Source organism: Ammodytes marinus (genome assembly GCF_949987685.1).
Source record: "Ammodytes marinus genome assembly, chromosome: 8".
In the NCBI taxonomy this organism is placed as follows: Eukaryota; Metazoa; Chordata; class Actinopteri; order Uranoscopiformes; family Ammodytidae; genus Ammodytes; species Ammodytes marinus.
The window spans coordinates 18,332,532-18,353,747 of NC_137212.1; the positions used below are offsets into that span (position 1 = coordinate 18,332,532).

The 21,216-nt window shown below is 39.5% G+C and overlaps 1 protein-coding gene across 1 annotated transcript in view; it reads left to right on the plus strand.

The window, feature by feature from the left end:
• Nucleotides 1–315: 315 nt before the first annotated feature.
• Nucleotides 316–21,216, plus strand: part of agbl4 (AGBL carboxypeptidase 4) — a gene marked incomplete at its 5' end in the record, with an annotated part of 291,765 nt that continues 270,864 nt past the window's right edge. The window contains 2 exons of the mRNA XM_080032655.1: nucleotides 316–361; nucleotides 1,537–1,659. Coding sequence (XP_079888781.1) covers nucleotides 316–361; nucleotides 1,537–1,659 — 169 coding nt within the window. The remainder of the gene's footprint in view (nucleotides 362–1,536; nucleotides 1,660–21,216) is intronic.

A 21,216-nucleotide genomic window follows, 5' to 3' on the forward strand; every position in this document is an offset into this window, starting at 1 on the left:
GTTGCATGCCTTTGTTTAATTGTTTTATATAGCCTACTGATGGCTAATGATTTGTGCACTTAGATAGCCTAGCCTATCTAAGTGCAAATTGATATCAAATCAATATCAGCCTCCGTTGTTATTCTCGAATTTACGTGCATAGCTTCAACTCTAAACTTTGCTCAACCTACATTCTCTGGTCTCTGCTCATGTAGACTGATCTGATGTCTTGTCTGTGTGTGCGCAGTGGTGGAGATGACAGCGCCTGCATCTCTCTCTTCCTCCTGCTCCGTTGCCGTGGCAACACACAGAGAGCGTCGGCTGCTGTGTAGCAGAATGGAAAGGAAGATGGAGGAGAGCACAGTCAGAGACGTCGAGACTGGTGTGTAAATATAAAACCTTACCTGGCTTCCCCCTTCATCCCCGTATACGCTGAGGAAGCGGGTGATGCCCAGTTGTCTTGACGAGCATTAGCTGCATGTTTCGAGCACGCTGCGTGTCTTTCTATTGACGCTTACGTCAAGTGTGCTAACCTTTTAGCTAGCAGGTACAGGGATGTAAACATGAGTGGAGTCACCTGCTCGTCATGAGCTAGCATCACTGCTACACACCTTGGCCAACATTATTACTAATGGTAACTGTGCACAGGCAGTTAACATTAGGCATGTTAACCACTTAGCCGTAGGGGCGAGTATTAGTAGCGCAGGTGTATCGCTGTTATCTGCAAGCTAGCTATGCCCTAGTGAGGGATAGCCATGGGGATAGCACCTCCAGTGGACTACTGTGTAGCTAATTAGCCTGAAATTACTTTTGCTTACCTTACCTGGTCTTTGTATGTATCTTCGTAAATTAAAGCCACAATTCGTATGCAAACTCTCAACAATTGGTAAGCACCACTGCACCTTTTTCTGTTGCTGCCAAAAACAAGAAAGAAAAAGGAATGTTTATGTTTTTTATCTCCATGTTTGTAAAACAGCCTATATTTGTAATGCAAATAGGCTAATAGGCTAAAACAAGTTTTATACGTTAATATAAACAATACAGCCATAACATCTTATATAAATTAAATTGTACTGCTATTGCTTTATCTTATTCATACAAAAACAGCAAACACAGTCCCACATGTAAGCATAACTATGCAAATTAGAAGTCCACATGCTCAAATACAAATGTAATTCTGCTGCAAACAAGAACATTTCTTCCGTCTTTCTATGCTTTATTTATGTGTGTTATTCCATTTGGCACTGATTTTACACACATTGTGTTTATAGCTTGAGCAGATAAAACTGCGTTAGAAGGAAAAAAAGATACACAACTAGCATAATATACCTACTGTCTTTTTATCATCTTTTTATTGTTTGGGTTTAGTGGTGGCACAAGGTCCTGCATGGCAGTGTAGGTTTGACTTTTTTTTTTTTATCTAGTAATGTATTATTCTGTTTAAGTGACTCATTTAAGGATTATAGAGTTTACAGAATTTATAATAATAAATACGTTTTTAAAACCTTTGGACAAAGTCAGACTCATCTTCTTTCTATATCCCTTCTTGCTCTTCAGGCAGTGACACTGGAGGAGAGGATGCCTTGGTGGGGAATGTGAACAAACTGATGATGAGCCCACCAGGTTACTCAGGAGCTCTGCGAAAAGGACATCTGGTTTTTGATGCTTGCTTTGAGAGTGGTGAGTAGGAAACTTAAAAAAAACACCATATAAATAGGGTTGACGCTTAAGTGGTGATGAATTGTTTTTAATATCCTTCTTTGAATGTTGGTAACATCCTCAGTTGATATCGGGAGTCCCTGCTTTGATCAGTGGTGGCTGCAAATAATGGCTAAATAGGTGATTCTGTCAGTCACAGAATCATATTAACACATAGAGAAAAACATTTAACCTACAGTATATAGAAGTTCCTATACAATCCTGAAAAAACAAACAATCTTCATGTATGTTAATTTATTACAACTTTTGATGAGAAATTCAACCAATGCATACCATTTTTGAGACTAAGCTGATTAACTAGTTACACACATGGTTTTAATTATGCTTTTCTTATGAATATACTTTCTTATTTTTACTTTCAAAATTAATAAAAAATAAAAAAATTATAATTTGCCCTAAAAAGAAAAACGTACCTAAAGATAACACTATTGGTCGAAATGCCCTAGAAAATATTGAGCTATCTGGGAAATCTTAGGCTGTTCAGGGCTTTTGCTGTTTGAGCACCCTCATCAGCTCTGAAAATGATAATACAAATTATTTCCCTTTGTATCACTATGCAGTTATGCGCTTGTTCACTTGCATACTTAATGTATGCACTTTGTATGTACGTAAATGCATTTGTCTATATCTGTTCATGTACAGGGAAAAGGGGATGGTGTTTATTTACTTATTGCTGATATATTGTGAATTTACTATAATCCGTCCGTGCATCATGCAGTATACTCTATTACACATTTAATATCAACATTGACTTTTTGCTGTAATATGGCCATTTTTATTGTTCCTTTTTAAATTTTTGTTCAGCAGATTTTCAGTTCAGTTCATTTTACTCAGAAAGTATGTGCAATATCGCTTCAATGACTTCAGACCGACCAACCAACCAACAGGCTGTGCTTCCAGCGTGGCTAAAAAGAGAAATGTATTAAGTAAACTTGAAATGTTGATCGAGCTGTTACCTTGTTCATATCTTTTGGTAGAGCTAGGCCTACAGTGAAATGAAGTTAATATCCTTCATTGTAATTTTTCAAAAGCTTTGAATTGCCACTTTTTTCTGATGAATGGCATGACAATGCAAGATATAGTACTTTCTCACCACTGACAAGGTCAGTTGGTTAGACCCTCACACAGTCACACACTCAAGCACACACACTTGGGCAGAGTAAATCAGTAAGTATCAGTGATTCTCTCTCGGACCAAATCTCGTGTGGAGATTAGGTTCAGATGGCACTCAGATTTCATATTTCCACAGACAAGCCCGTCTTTTCTGCAGGCTGAGATGAGCTTTAACTTCATACTGTTTACTTTGTGATGTGTGGCCTAGGTGTCATTGTCAATGCTGTTCTCCCAAGTTGATTTTTTTTGTCTGCTATATAATATTGTCTCTGACCAACTTGATTTTCAAAGAGTTGGAGATCAGCTGTTCACATGCACATAAGATATGTTTTCTTATAGTTGTCACCTCTCCTAGACCTAATACTAACGAATCATTTAAAATAAATACATGCAATGTAATGTACTAATAATTCATATGAGGGAAACCAATCTTGAATGGACAGGGGATAAATAAAGAGGTAGGGAACCTAATCCATTGCCTTATTCACTGAAGACAAGAGGCGTGTGAAGGTTAGTGAATATATATATAGAACAAATGCCTAAACATCTGAGATATCAGTGCGGTGATTGCCCTTTTTTTAAATTTGCCTTTTTCCCAGATGTCATGACCAGTCATTGATTAATGGGCACTGAGCTCCCACACTGAGCTCAGCTAACATACCAGTGTCTCTGGCTCCGGATGTATCTCCTGAATGATTTATGGAATTGATATTAATCTCTTTCCAGTAAATGCAATACTAAAGTTAGAATGGGGGCCAAATTGATGTTTGCCAGCTAATGTTAAATTAATGCCCTATTGCTGTTTCAATTAAGAGTCACTGATTTTGTCTGCCTTAGTTTAACAGAGCCTTGATATTAATTTATATCGGTTCCTTCACAGTATACTCTATGTGTATGCCCGCTTAACTTGTATCCTCTGATAGTTTTCTAATCATTGTAAACCTTTTCATTTGAGTTATAGTGAAACTCATCCCAACAACTATTTATACCCACAAAGCCTATGTAGCATTTAAAGTGTCTTTAAATATCTTTAAAACAGCCTAATTTTTCCTCTGATAATCATAAATGATTTTTAACAGCAAACGAGACCATCAGTGCAAAGAAATCAGTTTTTATATAGTTTTTATTAATGCCTTTGGTCTGGTCGCACACCCAGTCCGATTTTCGGCTTGTGCATGCAGGCTCTATGGTCACATATTTGTATTGGTCGCAGATTTCAGTGTAGCGCAGCAACGCGATTTGAGTAGCCCTCCAGGTAAGGGAAGGGGAGCCTTGTTTGAGACAGTTATTTGTCGTCATAATGGCTGATAACGGGGCAGAACCATCAAAGAAAAAAGAAAATTCAATGAAGAACAATAAAAAGCTAAAAGGGAGACTGATAGACGGGTGGGAGGAGGGCGTTGCCAAGCAACGTGTAAACAATTTAAAGGGACTGAACTAGTTCTGCAGTGTTTACTCCTTAGTGAATGAACTGTACTAAAACAAAATTTACTTTGCTTCATCATCATCAGATGACCATTATTCATCTGAAATAGTCATTATTTACAACAACATAAACATATTAGCTCATCGTGATCCATACTGCCGTCTCTCGTTCATTCGCTTTCTGTGAGGGCACGGAATCTTTCAGCTCCGTGAGAGTGGTGAGTGACACTGCTGTATCAACTCATTGCAATCAGGTGTGTGTGGCACTGACTGGCATTGAGTTGATGAAGTGTCACTAACCACTCTCACAGAGCCGAAAAGATTCCGTGCCCTCTCGCACTTTCAACACGGACATGCACTAGCCTATATTGCGTCCTAATCATTTGACACTCGCACCGGCCTGCACGCGCTATAGAAAACAGCTTTACGACAGCTGGCGTCGTACAAATACTACCGCTTTTGTCCAAAGGGGCCGCCAGCCGCCAAAGTTCCTCGTAGCCACTTTAAAAGTAGCTGTAAAAAGAGTTAAGTTTTCTATACATTCAGTATTGGCAGTTTTATGGAAGATAAGAAAGTGCGTACAAGCCACTGGAACACACTGGTAAAGCCTTCTATAATTTTACCATTGTATCATTACATGCATTTCATCTGTCAAACATGCAGAATGAGACTAATTGTATGAAATATGCAATATGTTTAACAGACAATAAAAAAGAAGAAAATACTTTATGTAAAATTCATAAAGATGTTAAAGAGCCCCATTTGCGTCTTGTTAGTTGGGCAACCTTTATAAAAAATTATAAAAAAAACACAATTTTTATGTGATTTAAATGGATCCTCCTAAAGAAAAATAATAATCAGTGGAATATGTAATCTTTGCAAAGAAAAATGTAAGATGTCTTTTCATTCACTATCGATTTCCCTCACTCTTTCAATTGTAGAAATCAAACTTAATTTGGCTTGATATCAGGGAAACTGTGGAAATGTTCCCTTTGCATCACAGTATGTATTTCCTTTGCTATTTTCACTTTCCTTTTTCATGTTAGTACTCGCAATTTTCAAGACAGTCCTTGCATAAAAGCCTGAATCTGATGTATGTTGCGCCATAAAACCAGGTCTGTTCACTCATGATTGAGTCTTATCAAAGGTTGAATATTTTAAACAACGCAAGATTGATAGGTTCATTTAACCAAGAGTGTGTCATATTGTTTTTACAGTGGATTTAGTGCACATATATCCACTCTTGATAAGACCGTGTGCACAGCTGAATTATCAGTAAGGCTTGTAGAATGAGCTGCTGTTTCTCATACATTCAGTCTGATATCTGCGATACCAATGACAGGAAGAGAATTGGAGGCTAGTGTGAAAGCTCCTGCCACATGCTTCTCCAACATATGTTGGCATGTATATTTCTCAAAGCTATTGAAATGTTCCCTTATGACACTGTATGTCTATTTTATTCCTCTCAAACAAGATTGAATGGCTTGAACACTATATTTCCAGCAGATGTTTTCATATGAAATTTATGCAGACCTAGCTATAACTCAGTGTGGTTTTAAGTACATTTTTTACTTTCCCTTTGTTGACAGCTATTGGTATCCTCTGCACATTTTTGAGAAGCATAGATTTGATTTTGTTGTGTCAGTATAGCGCAAAAAACAAATCTAATTGGTTTATTAAAATAGACACTGGTTATGTAAGCTCTTTTTCCAAAGGTATAAAACCTCATTTACATTTAGATGAGGCTTAATTCACTTTGTTGTCAGCCCTATGCTGATCGGTCGGTGATAGCCTATGTATTTACATATAGTAGGTCTCTAAACCACTAGGTCTTCTGCCACAGAGTTATTTTAAACAATTCAAAGGCTTTTCCTGTTTTTTCTTAACATACAGTATGATGATACACCCCAATATGTAGTGTTTGGTGCAGTAAAACTTCAACATGAATTTTTCCTTAAAACGTCATTGAAAACCTTACTGATTGTTTCAGTTGACTGTGTAAAGAGCAATATGCAAACTTTCATTAAACTCCATATGCAAATACAGTTTTACTTGTTGAGATGATCTTTTTATGCTACTGAGGGAAATGCAAAAATCAAGATAGAGAGTAGAAGATTTTGTTAATCTTTAATCATTAGGTCTAGGCCTGCTGTTGTGTTTTGTGTCAAGAGGCGAATCAAGAGATTCATGAGAGCGATAACGGAGAAGACTAATTGTCTTTTAGACTGAAATCCAAATCACATTCTTATCTTGTCTTGTCAAATTTGTTTCGTGACAAACTCCAACTGTTGACATTTTTCAGCTAAGTCCCAAATTGTTTTGTGAGTGCATCCTCAAATTGTCGCTGACTACAGTACCAGCTGTCTCTACAAAGGATGACACTGACTGTGGGGGCATTTTGTTTTACTGCACCTTTGGACCGTGCACCAGATGTAATTAAGCACTCATTGATTAGTCAGACTGCTGTCTGCTGACAATGACTTGCATGGTCAAGGAAAGTGTTTAACGGGGTCCATTGATAAGCACAACTCATAGACTCATCTGGCTTGGTAATCAATTCAGTCAATACAATCCAACTCATATGGCAGACTGGAGAACAGATATGGACCGTCTGATATTTATGTCCGTCACCTAGTCAGGCTGTTTTGACACCTTGAGGCTTGGGTATTTTTGTTTCCCCCACAAATTGCTAACCTAACTTTGCATCTTGTCACAGCTTGAAAAACAGAGAAAATCAGGCGTTAAATAAGCCTGAAGAAACCATGATTGTTAAGTATTATAAAAGTTCTGTATGAAAAATACAGAAGGATTTACTGCCTGTGAACGTCACATCTGACCTAGTCATGTCAACATAATCTCTGAAGGAACACGGAATGTTTTCTCACACTTCATCAGGTGTCTCTAGTAATTTCACGGTTGTCGTTCAACACATTATTTACTCAATATCATATTCACTCTTTTGATGTAACAAAATGCAAAGTTTAGAGATAATTCTGTTTTGAGAACATTCAGTTAGGTTGAATGTGGGTTTATGCGGTAGAATATCAGACTTTTCCCCCCGCAATGCCCATATACAGTATCTCACAAAAGTGAGTACACCCCTCACATTTCTTCACATTTTTCTTTATATCTTTCCATGGGACAACACTGAATAAATGACACTTTGATACAATGTAAAGTAGTCAGTGTACAGCTTGTATAACAGTGTAAATTTACTGTCCCCTCAAAATAACTCGACACACAGCCATTAATGTCTAAACTGCTGGCAACAAAAGTGAGTACACCCCTTAGAAAAAATTTACAAATTGGGCCCAAAGTGTAAATATTTTGTGTGGCCACCATTATTTTCCAGCACTGCCTTAACCCTCTTGGGCATGTAGTTCACTAGAGCTTCACAGGTTGCAACTGGAACCCTCTTCCACCCATTTATGACAGCATCACAGAGCTGGTGGATATTAAAGACCTTGCGCTCCTCCACCTTCCGTTTGAGGATGCCCCAAAGATGCTCAATAGGATTTAGGTCTGGAAACATGCTTGGCCAGGCCATAACCTTTACCCTCAGCTTTTTTAGCAAGCCACTGGTCGTCTTGGAGGTGTGTTTGGGGTCGTTATCATGTTGCAATACCACCCTGCGGCCCAGTTTACGAAGGTTGAGTGCACATGGTCAGCGTCGTACACAGAGGTTGCCTTTGGAAAATAGACGTATGAGTGCTGCCAGCATTGCTGAAGGGCTTGAAGGGGTGGGGGGTCAACCTGTCAGTGCTCAGACCATACGCCGCACTCTGCATCATACTGGTCTGCATGGCTGTCATCCCAGAAGGAAGCCTATTCTAAAGATGATGCACAAGAAACCCCACAAAAAGTTTGCTGAAGACAAACAGACTACGGACATGGATTACTGCAACCATGTCCTGTGGTCTGATGAGACCAAAATACATTTATCTGGTTCAGATGGTGTTAAGAGTGTGGAGCGGCAACCAGGTGAGGAGTACAAAGACAAGTGTGTCTTGCCTAGAGTCAAGCATGGTGGTTGGAGTGTCATGGTCTGGGGCTGCATGAGTGCTGCCAGCACTGGGGATCTACAGTTCATTGAATTCTAACATGTACTGTGACATACTGAAGCAGAGCATGATCCCCTCCCTTCATAAACTGGGCCGCAGGGCAGTACTGCAACATGATAACGACCCCAAACACCCCTCCGAACGACCACTGGCTTGCTAAAGAAGCTGAGGGTAAAGGTTATGGACTGGTCAAGCATGTCTCCAGTCTTAAACCCTATTGAGCATCTTTGGGGCATCCTAAAACGGGAGATGGAGGAGCGCAAGGACTCTAATATCCACCGGCTCCTTGATGTCGTCATGAATGGGTAGAAGAGGGTTCCAGTTGCAACCTGTGAAGCTCTAGTGAACACCATGCCCAAGAGGGTTAAGGCAGTGCTGGAAAATAATGATGGCAAAACAAAATATTGACACTTTGGGCCCAATTTGGACATTTTTTCTTAGGGGTGTACTCACTTTTGTTGCCAGCAGTTTAGACATTAATGGCTGTGTATCGAGTTATTTTGAGGGGACAGTAAATTTACACTGTTATAGGGGAGAACGGGGTAATTTGTCACATGGGTTGGATGTCACATTCGTTATATCTCGCCACCAGAGCGCGCTAGCTCTGAAATGTTGATATAAAAAAGGTCCAGAATTGGGATCAGAGGTCACATACATAGACTTCCTTGGAGGAAGACAGCTGCATTTCAGGTGAGAGGATGTTTTGTGTTTTTCATGTCAAATTCAAAATATTTTGCTTCTCAGTATTTTTCTTCTAGGCTTTTACACAATGGGTTTATAACAAAACACTTGTTACCCTCAGAAAGTGTGAAGGGTAAACTATAGTTTAGATTGTGGTTAGCAAGCTAATTAGTTGTCAGATGGTTGTTGGCCTTGATGCTAGCAAGAAATTCAAGTTGGGGTTGGTCGTCAAATTTTTTGGGGGGTTGGTTGTCACATGTTATCTCAAGGCTGCTGCCAGAAAAGGAACCCAATAACGAAAGAAATTGTCAAGCTGTATCCTCACTGACACCCCAGAGAAGGAAAGAATAGAGCAGGAAAAGGCAGCTAGCAAGCAAAAGAAAAAAGGGCAACAAAATCAAAACAACCCAGTGCATCCCAAACTAGACCAGCTGCCAAGGCTACAGAACGTTATGTAGGCCTATTTGTCAACTTGACAATGCAATTAAACATTCAAATTTGGTTCTGCCTCCTTGCCTTCTTTTTAAGATTTTTCCCATTAAGATAACATTGTGACAAACAACCCCATAGTGTGTGACAACCGACCCCTTGATGGGGTTGGTTGTCACAATGTGTCAGAGTGTCTTTGATGGTAAATTACTTCTTCATTACAATAAGTTGGAAAAAAAGAGAGACACACATTTCTAGCCAACACCTTAAGCTTCAATTTAATGTAGGAATGGCTATTGACAGATGTTGTGGTGATGAGCAATTCTCACTAGAGTAAAAAGTGTGCCTACTTACCCCGTTCTCCCCTACAAGCTGTACACTGACTACTTGACATTGTATCAAAGTGTCATTTATTCAGTGTTGTCGCATGGAAAGATATAATGAAATATTTGAAGAAATGTGAGGGGTGTACTCACTTTTGTGAGATACTGTACATGCGTTACGACAACACTTTTCTGATATTATAGACCTCATGGAATATCTCAAGTACTTATAGTTTTGCACTGAATATTTTAAATCACCCTTAAGAGATGATAATTGAGGAAGAAGTATCTATCGTTAAGATGAAAATGAAATAAAAAAAGGCTGCCAGGAGAAAAGTAATGAAGATATTAATATTGAGGGAACATATTTCCCTTGTTCACTAATGATGACGGTTATATTGTTCCCCTCCGCCTTTTCTCTTCAATTTTCTTATACCTTTCCAACACTGAACAGTACATTTAATCTGTCCGGCCTTGTTCTCTCACAGTCAATGTTATTTTGCAGTTGCACAGTGTTTCTAAAGAATTACTGATAAGATTCATAGCTAAAGCAACATTTATAGAGCTAACACAGAGAGACACAACGAGAGAGAGCAGGAGGGAGATTATGGGGGACGAGGGAAAAAAATAAGGAAGTATAAGAAGAGAATAATAATATGAGCACCGGGGTGGTTGGCTGGTGTTCTGGAGCTGGTAGGGGTAGAAACGCAGTCAAGCTTGTCAGAAGATATTTATATACTCCAGAGTGCCCCATGAATCAGGATAGTTGAGTTTCCATTGATTAAAGAAGAGGGAAACGTTTTCACAATCAGGCTAGATGCTCAGAATGAGTGGCTTGGAGAGGCCTGAGCTTGCCGCAGTACACACTCCCTGTCTCGCCTCACCTCGCCTATGCCTCCTTCTCTGATGAAACAACCCAGAACCTCTTTTTCTTTCTTGTATTCAAAATGTAGAAATTCCGTGACCGTCATCTCGTCACGCATGTCCAGTCTCACTGCCTTTTGAGTGTTCCAGTTTTGACTTAAACTCTTTTTTTTGTATAGCGTTAACGGCCTTAGATTTCTCTTACTCTTATATGGGCTTTGCAAAAGAAGATCTATTCTTCTGAGTGGGAGGGAGCGCTGCTGACATCTGATGTATTGAGAGGCACTCCCAGTCCCTCTGTCTCTCTTACATGTCCTTGGCAGCGGAGAAGCTTCACTGCTCAAATCACTAAATGGCCTCTCCAGTTTCCCTTTTGGCAGTTTTCTCTCCTCTCTCCCTCTTTCTTTTAAGTCACGAGTAGAGTATGGAGATAAATTTGAGTTGTCTTGGGACTGTTGGCAAGACCATTGCTCTTGATTTATGCTATTTATTGGCCATTTGTATCCATAAGAGATTACTCTTTATTATTATTGTGTTTTTCTATTATCATCATGTACTATCTCTGCTTTCCTTAAGGCATATTTTCTAAGTTTTGTTTTCCTTTTTGTGTCTTATCGTGCCATGCGAGTTGGGATGTGTTATATAGGCTTGAACCTGAGGTAAGATTACCAACATGGGTGTTGCCAAATGCAAAAAAAAACTCTACATGGAACCCTTTTTATGTTACAAGACACAGACAGTTTTTGGGGGAGGAAAAACATAGAAATGGGACCAATCCAGTGTCGTAGATTAATGGCATTTTGAGCTAATTAGCATCGTATGATATCTGCGCACACAAAGCTGATTAGCTTTCTAGCTAATTTTAGTGCCTTTTTAAATTATTAAACCACATATTTAGCTTGTATTTTATTTCTATTTTAGTAATTTCATAAGGCTGTACAGAAATCTATATCCATATTATACAGAGCCATAAGGGAAAAGACTATGCATATTTTCTATTTTCAAATACTTTTCCGTGTCTGCATTAATTTGATAAATGTTCAATTAAGTTTGGTTTAGTTTCTTATTGTTATTGTTATAAACAGTTGTTGTATTTGATCAAATGCCAAAAAACAAACAATAACCATGTGACATTGGCGACAAACAGTATATCGCCATACCTGTTTTCTTAAAGGCATACGTCATCAATATTTATGAAGTGGGTACTTATGGGGTACTAAGGCATAGTTAGTGTTTGTTACCTTATGGAGACGAGTTTAGGGTAGATGTCGCTGTAGCAGTCTGCCTTGTACTGTTGCAGACAGGGCCAGAAGAAAAAAGTTTTCTCCACATATATAAATGCTAACCTAAAACTATATATCCGTTCAATTTTACCAAACTAAGATTTTTTTCCACAGCTTAATTTTGCCCGCCTGACAGCTTTTTTGTTTTGTTTTCTTGTGTCTTTTGAATAATCTTCAGGAGCTCTGAGTTGAGCAGCTGATTGGCAGAGTGATACCTTGTGCTGTGTGATTTACTACAGCCTAATGTAACCTTACACATTATATCAACAACAGCAACAATGATAATAATAATAATATAATAATACCAAGAAAAAGTGGTATCGGAATCAGTTGAGTTTACCCGATATCCCCTGGATGTGTGTAAACTGTTTGCTCCATCATATTAACCAAAAGCATGACGTCAGTGTTGTGTTTGCACCTTGCACGCATCATTAGTCAAAACATCAGTTATTGTAGGTTTAATGTACTTATATACAACTATTTCTTAACTTATTGCTTCTTTTTCTTAACTTGCATATTGTCGGAGCAGAACAAAGACTCCACGGTTAGTCAGTCTGAGAATCACACTTCTGTACTACAGAACAACTATCTGCCTTCATCACATGGCTTCATGGGCGCTGGACCGAGTGTTTTGCCATTGGAGGGTAGAAGTGATATCAGCAGGGTGACATGAAATGCTGAGCAAATGAAACAAACTAGATAATCCTGTCTGACATTCCAGCCTGTTGCATATGGTCACGTCTAATCACTAAGTAAACACATTGGCTCAGTTGTGCTGGTAGGAGATGCCTCATCTGCCAGGAAGTAGTGCAATCAACCTCAGTGTTTTGTAAGTTAATTGTTGATGGCTCTGATATGAGCTATACATAGGAGACCAAGCCAGCACCTCATTCTCAAAATGTCACTAAATGCTAGCAGCAGCAAGCTGTTTTCAAAATGTTGAGTAATGAAAGCATTTGATTATCAACTGTATACACAGTGAGGCTGCAAGATTTGGAAAGGTTGAGGGAAGCAGTATTCAGATATAAGGAATAACATATTTCTTGCATAAAAGATTGGCATGATTGTTTCTTCATCCATATTGAAGGATTTGGTTTTTACACAAAAAGGTTTAACTTTGTTGTTTTTAAATTCTTGCCTTAGGCATTTGTGTTCCAAATGCACATTGGAACATCCCTATTCATTGGCTCAGGCCTGCCTCTAGCATCGTGACACAAGTGTGTCGTAAGTGAAAATTACTTCAACTAGATTTCTGCATTGCACGCTCGCGCACCAGGCTGCAGTGATTCATCCAGTAATTCATTTCCAAGCAATTCCTGACGCCATAAACACAGTTTCAGAGCAGACATCTCATTTTTCATCCCAGGCAGGACTGTACACGATGTGAAAACGGCGAGGATTTGTAATGCTTTACCAGTTGATGTTTTTCAAGCTGCCTGTGTTTATTCTGCTGATTTATTTAGAAAACCTCTCAGTGAGATGAGCTTCATTGATGTGCCAGGGTTTGTTTGATAACACAAATTCATGTACAGAATATGCTTAAACAGTGAAGGTTGAAATACTGAGGAGCAGAATTTTGATGGAATACGTTTAGGTTTGAATCCAGGCAGGTATCTTGTAGGTCTACTGCTGAAAGTAAACAATATTTAAATTCACTCTTCGGGGCAAATGCTGTTATCAGGACTTTTTCCGTGGACATTTTTATCTATCGGAGCATTAAGAGAAGATGGTTGACCTCATTTTAAGATATTTTATATACATATATGGTTTCCTGTATTATTCCAAAAAATTACGTAACATTTATTTTTTTAGTGATTCTGACCAGAACATTTGAATGATTAATTTACATATTAGATAACGTCTTGCTTTTAACAAAAGTAACGTTTATCTGGACCTGTAATCAGCACTGATTCAGGCAATCTTTCTTGATGCCTGAATCCTAACAAACATGCATGAAAAGGTTTCCCGTAAAGCCTCCGTGTGTGTGGCCCCTTTTACTTTGACCCATTGTTTGTGTACCTTTTAAGACACATCTCATACTAAGTTTAAATTATATATTATATCTATACACTCAAAGCCAAAAGGATTTCATAGGAAAATAAGAGAATCATTCAGTGATAAAATGTAAACTCTGAACATATTCATCTACTCCCCACTCACCCCACTGATTGCATAATTCTTGATTGCTGAGATTGTCTCCCACTGCTTCAGTTCAGGAGAACACTGTCCCATCCTATTCTAAGTTATTGTGACTTTAGCCACAACGTAAAGCCAGGATGTTTGGAGTCCTTTCTTTCCACATGAATCTATTCTGTTTATCATCTCTTGTATTTAAAACAACCTGCTGTGATGGAGAAACGGCAACACAAAAAGCTCCATGCGCTCTTCTTTTCCTCCAATGAATTATGTCTAAATTGAATTACACAATTATGTTTTCTTAATCTCCCATATCCGATGGTATAAAAAGGGATTAGTTTATCATAGGATGGATTTGCTTTTATTGTATATTCTAAAAATAAAAATAAAAATAAAAATAAATAAAATGTTTTACTTTGTGACTTTGTCAAATGTATATTTATTGCTCTGTATCTTTAAATTCTCTTAATTGCACGATGGTTGGGTGCACTGCCCCGCTGCCCGGCAAAATGATTGCTGAAAAACTCCTTGATCTTCTGCCAAGGCTTTTGAATGGCATTCAGCACTGTCGTTTCCTGCTTTTTTTTTGTCTGAAAAGCTGGCATTGCATTGACAGTAGCAGCACTTAGGGTAATTCCCTAGATTGAAAAGCTGTTCCACAATGAGAGATTTCTTTTTTCACCGATCCTAACGGTTGAAAAACCCACCCTGGGATTTACAGACATCCTTTCTCCGGATTTCCCTAACTCCTGGATTCACTCTTGTTACTTCACCTGTTAAACATGGCCCATTCTGATAAGCACACACAACATGGAACTGGTCAAGCAAATCAATGCAGGGAAAAAAACCAAGTACAACAAGCGACAAAGTAAATTAAAACAGGGATTCTGGACATTTGAGATGGCAATCAAGGGTTTTAAGTCCGAACAGGGGTCTGTCCTTAGAACAAACACAGCCGTCTCCAGGTCAAGAGCCATTTACGGCTGTACTGGAACAAATGGGCTGTACCTCATTGGAGAAACTGCCGTCCTATTTGGGGTGATTTGTATGCTCTTAAATGGCAGGACATAGAACACGGTAAAGAAAAGCTGTCTTGTTTATACACTTGCCTTGTGTCTGCTACACCGGCCTTTTTTTGTTCTTTGCTGATTTCTTTTCCTTTTTCTTGCTGACCTATTGGTTATTGGCGAGTGATTTCTTGCCTCCCTTGTTTCTTTTCTTTTCTTGCATCGGCTCCCAGTGTTCCTGAACTCATTACAGAGCAATCAGCCCCAGGCGTTGAAGTGTGCACCCATAGGGAGCAATAACTGTAAATAAACACTACTGCAGGCTCTCCGATAACATGTTACCAAGATGATAACAGCCCTTCTTAGCAGGCCTGTTGACCTTCTCCTTGCCTTAGGCTTGCCAAGGACTCCTCAGCCTCCCCTACGCTTTTATCTCCAAACTCTCCTCCACCACTGGAGCCGCTGGAAAGATTAGTTCAGAGGAAGAGAGGAAAGGATGGAGGGAGTTACACCAAGAGAATCTAGAGAAGAGGTGAAGAGGGATGAGGGGCGAGTGCTTGCCTTTGAGAAATAAGACACAAAACAAGATGGAAGAACAAAGAGACGACCGGGGCAGTTGTCCCCCTGCCAGTGCGACCACCGCCTCCGTCTTTGTAGGTCCCAGCATAATTAACTTGTTAAAAGATAGCATGAAATTGGAACAGATTTGCATTTACTCAGTGGCCACCAACACATGGGACACACCAAAAGCAGAAGATAAAGAGAGAGAGAGGCGTGTGACGGACAGATGGGCAGACAGAAAGAAAGTGACAGCGACAGGGTCAGAGAACCGAGGGACGGCGGTGTCCAAATACAGATAAAAACATCTAGCCCTTCCAAAGCCACCGTTTTAGGCTTGAGAAACAGATGAAAGTGAAGATTGCAATTTCGCATGGTTCACTCCCCAATACTAATGCAGTGTGTCTGACAGTAGCATGTCCAGAGCTTTGGGGCTAAAGCACTGTCTGGATGAGATTGATAATACAATTAAGCCAGTCTCAGTATGAATGCATCACAATGACCCATTACTACACTGGCCGCTTCAGATGGAGCATACCAGTCTAGCTCTAGGGCTTTTTGGAAGGGAAAAAAATACAATTATAAAAGGCTAGCTACAAAATGTGTTCTCTTTAGAAAGTACAGGCAGGCCTGTACATCATCAGATATGTGTGGGCTGCCTGCATATCTCACGGCAATCCTCGGGCCCTGCTTTCTTCATCTATATTGAAACGAGGAGCTCACTGGAGCATTGATGGACTCATAACAATATGATTTTTACCCTTATTGTCCCCTCTTATTGCCTGCTCTTATCCTGATAATGTTTACGAAACATTATCAGGTGTGTGTGTGTCTGTGTGTGTCTGTGTCTGTGATTGGATGGGGCTGTATTAGACATCAGATGAGTTTGTTTTAAATACTGTACTACACCTAAATGAAAAGGCATCTTTATAATCAGACAATATTGTGGACAGTAGAATATCCAGCCAGTGCTGTGGATTTCAACATGGCACATTCATAGTACACAACAAAGTGTTCAAAACTTAGCAACATACTAAAATTAGGTTTGTTGCTAATGCATTTCTTTAAGAGCCCCACTGTGGTAAACTTAGTTGGTGTTATCTCTTGACTTTGATGGCCCATATCTTCAACAAGTCTGTTACTGAATAGTATACATCACCTGTGTCACCTTGAACACAATGTAATGAGTATGAGCGTTATATCTTTACTTTGAGGTTGCCAGGCAACAAACGGAGACTCCAGGACTCTAGTCTTTGGGCGCTCCAAGAAATAGCCTGGGATCCTTGAAAAAACAAAACTTGCTGTTTTTACCCTTTGATTTGTATGTAGATTAAATAAATGAGAATAATTATTATTTACTTTTATAGATGCTATGTTCCCTGATTATTTACTATAAATACATTAGAGTAGTATACATCTTCTCATTTAACACTCTGCAGTTACACATTTTTCAAAATGTGAAACATTTAATTTAAGATTGGCTTCAAAATGACCAAATTAATAATAATAAATAGAGGTTTTCAAAGATAGACTGCAGTTTAGACTACCCTTTAGTTAGTTAGATTGTGGAAACTTGGAGGTGACCTCTTCAATCTTGCCTGCAGATGAAGTGATAAGGCATCAGGGGAGAAGGCAAGCTTTAAGAAGTCATGAGGCAGGAGATTGATGTTGCCACAGCGACAACTTGCTTTTGGATGAGGGTGAGAGAGAGATAGAAAAACAAGACGTTTAGCTGCAGGTCTAAACTGAGACCCCTCCACTATGGCTGCTGCTGGCTGGAATCAATTCTATCTTTATCAGTCTCCTTCCTCTGTGTCCAGGAATCCTCCTCACACCGCAAAGCAGCCGGGGGAAAAATGATGTGTTTTCCAATAATGAAATGGAACACAGCGAAAAATAAGTTTAAAAAGGTGCCCGGCTGGTCTCCCTCAACAATACAGCACTCTTTTAATCTCTTGTCTTGCCGCCCAAAATAAATTCAATGTACTATCCGCCATTTTCTTTTAAATGTCTTTAAATTCGGAATTGTAATTCCCAAAGATAGTTTTTGGCAGCACAACACATATCTACAATATGAGTTTGTGCATTTTGGGATTGCAAATCTAATTGCTGTATCTCTTCTGGTTATACATACAGTATTTTGAAGTCAAATGTATTTGATTGAACTTGTTCATGGCAAATATGTAAGAATAAGGACATGACAGCCCGCATGTCTGCTAAGTAGGAAACACTGTAAGCACTGTAAGTCTATTTCATTTTGAAACAACTGCCTATTACTGTTGTAATGGCTGGTTGAGTGAGTGAGTTTCTCCTCGGGCCTGAGGCAGACAGGCCTGCTGCTGCTGCAAGATGATCCATCTGCATGGCAGAAAGCATCCATCCAGTGGATAGCTACAGGCTGCAGGCCGACCCATTGTGTGGGCTGAGCACTGTGACTGCTCCCTCTTGTACCTCCATAATGGGATTACATTAGCCAGGTTCTTCTGCTCTCCATCTATTTTTTCTCTCTCTCATACACAAGCACGCAAGCACACACACACACACACACACACACACACACACACACACACACACACACACACACACACACACACACACACACACACACACACGTTGTAGAGGTTTCTTGATTTTTTTTTCTTTGTCTTTTACAATTCTTTCTTGTTTGTCATGGCCGTGTGAACGACTCACAGAAAGAGAGAATGAATCAGATTGAGACAGACAAGGATGGAGAGCGACAGAGGGTTTTGTTCAGGGTTTTCCTCAAGGAGAGGCTGCCATGTGTAAAATCTTGTTCAGAACCAGCAATTGTGTTTTGTTGGGCTGCACAAGCAGGGCTAAGCTGTTCGTTGAAAACCAATTTGTTAATGTCTAAATGCTGCACTAGTTTTCCCTCAAGGACAAAGATTGATATTCAACATTACATGCCAAGAAGACACCACTGAAGTGATGGTACTCACGAGCAATTTTGCAAGAGATCTCAAGGACTAGAAATTGCGTATTTTTTTCTTTTTCTCATCCTCTCTCGGTCTGTAGTTCATTAGCCTCCTCCCTTACACTTATACAGTCTGTCTGTTCCATAAAGAGACTAAAATTATTCTGGTGTACTTTGCAGTCGCTGCTCAACATCACTCCGACTCAACATAACTTAACTTTGCTTCATCTAGTTCATCTTTAATTCTTTCAGTAGGTTTTCAGAACTGGGAGTAGGCCATTTATGTTAGTTAAATAATACATGATGTGGAATTGATAAAAAGGGTCAGGCTACTGGCTACCAGCCTACCAAAGAGTCTGAATCTGAAGGTAGCCACCATCAAATTAAAAGAGGGATCAATGGCGTGTCCTATCCCTGCTGCTCCGCGGGCTGAACCTGTAATTCTAACATTGAGAACACTGCAGCCATCTCTCACGTCATGCCTTCTAGCATCAGGCTCAATAACCCAGCCGCCCATGGCTGCTCTCTGGTGCTACCCATGCTACAGCAGTCAGATATCAGTTTGGTATCTGTCTTTTGGTTGATAAAATACATATCAATATCTCAATTCATTCAGTAAGTACAACACCAGGCAGCCAGAAGAGCATCACAACAAGCAGCCTCTACTAGTAGTTCGACTACTTAGTTTCCTCTGTTGTGGATGAAGTTTTGTGATGTGACAAAACCCAGTATATTAGGTTAATTTATACCCAATTCATTGTATACATACTGTATATTTCTCCATTGCGCTGTGCACCTGAAGGTCGTTGCCCATTCTGTTCCACTTTAGTTTTTTAAATGTTACAAATTTTTTGTTAACTCTTTCCACCATAACAAAATCATTGATTTGTGAAAATGCATTGAAATCAAAATAAATCAGAATCGCTGCTTTTCTTTTGTACTGTCTCTCTCATGGTATGACTGTGATGCACCCATACCAGTCAAAAAATGGATTGGTGTAGTTTTAATTTTTTCCCCCCAGTTGACTAATGAAGTTCTATAATGATGTGTGGGGGATTTTCACAGCGGAGATTCACACATCAATGTATTGATTCCTGATAATGGCTTAAAGGAGTTTACTCACTTTAAATTTTAGAAAAAAAGAAAATAAATCATTCCCCCATATAAATAATGAAAGGGGCCCTCAGAGGGTGTTTGTGTTTTCATCACTGAATAGCGTCATTAAGACTCTGATAGCAGGGATGACCTTTGGAGGCCATTATGAACTTGGTCTAATAAGCTGCATTTGGCAGTGTCAGCTATGTGAATAGCTGTGATGTTGGTATGAGAGATGATCAATTGGAAGACACATCTGTCTGGAGCAGGTGCTGCTCTGCTGTCTATTTATTTGTAAGTGTTTGCTAGCTGAAGCTGGGTCTTGTTCAACCCTCCGCCTGCTCTTGGCTTTATCTACTTTCAATGGCTCGGGATTGCATTGCCAACCAGCCAAAAAGCTTTTTTCTGTCTGTCTGCCACTATTTAACTAGCATGCGACTGCACCACAAGCCAGGGCTTGACGGTAACTCAGTCGTCAACATCATCTTTCTGTCTGTTATGATATTACAACGACAATCAATGTTGTTGAGTTAAACATTATCAAAATCCAAGAAAATGTGAGGTCATAAATACCTCTACTACTTACTTTTTTTGGAGATATTTTTTTTTTCTCCAAACACGATTTTTTTTGTCCCTAACATACAAATTATATAAAAAATGTGTTTTATATATACTTTCAATTTAACATTTGGTTGTCTAGGTAAGAACATTATGAAAATTATGTTGTGTAACTTATTGCGGATATTAGATGAATGTAGTGTAGATAAATTCAAAGATTTAAAAACAGTTATACATTTCGACGTAGCTCAGACACTTCCTAATCAGCCAGAGTAGTGGCCTGCAGAGAGGGACATTTTTTTTCCCAGGCACCAGTCGGCTGGAATGAGACGCCACTCACCATTAGTCAGCATGCTGGGGAGGCTGTTGGTGGATGGGCTACAAATGTAAATACGTATCAGTCATCAGCTTGTTGTTACACAATAACCCCTCTTGCAATTTCTTTCTCACCGCTTGTCTGTTGCTGCTGCGTCGTGTTGCAAATGTTGAAAATACCACTTTAAATGCAAAATTTTGTTCTGAAATACTGGTCTTGAATTTTCCAGCAGTCCTTTTGATGTCACTTTGGCGGGTACCTTCAACGCAGCAAAGAAAAGTGTACGTGTGTGTTGCAGGCTGACAAGTGGATTAGCTCTGTCCGATGGCAGAAGGGGTGGGATCTAGTTTGACAGTGTGGTAGTTAGCCCATCTGTTTATAATCAGCTGTGTTTGTGTGTGTACTCGTGCTACTGCTATGGTGCTATACTTTCCAACAGGTGGTCAACGGCACCCTGATGTAGGGTAGTGAGGGGCGTTGAGCCATGTGTTCTGTCTACTTTGCCAACGAAATTAACTCGTGAACAACTGCTGGTTTATATAACATCTCAGCTCAGCCTTTAAAATGACAAACAAATGAGTTGACGGGGTAACACACATAATTTGGTTAAAATAAGCCTCCCCCAACCCCTCTATCAGCTTTGACGCTGCCAATCATCTCCGCTCTGTCTCCACTACACATGTGTCCACATAGACATGAAAGGATGCGTACATGGTCCATATTTGGAACGCTTG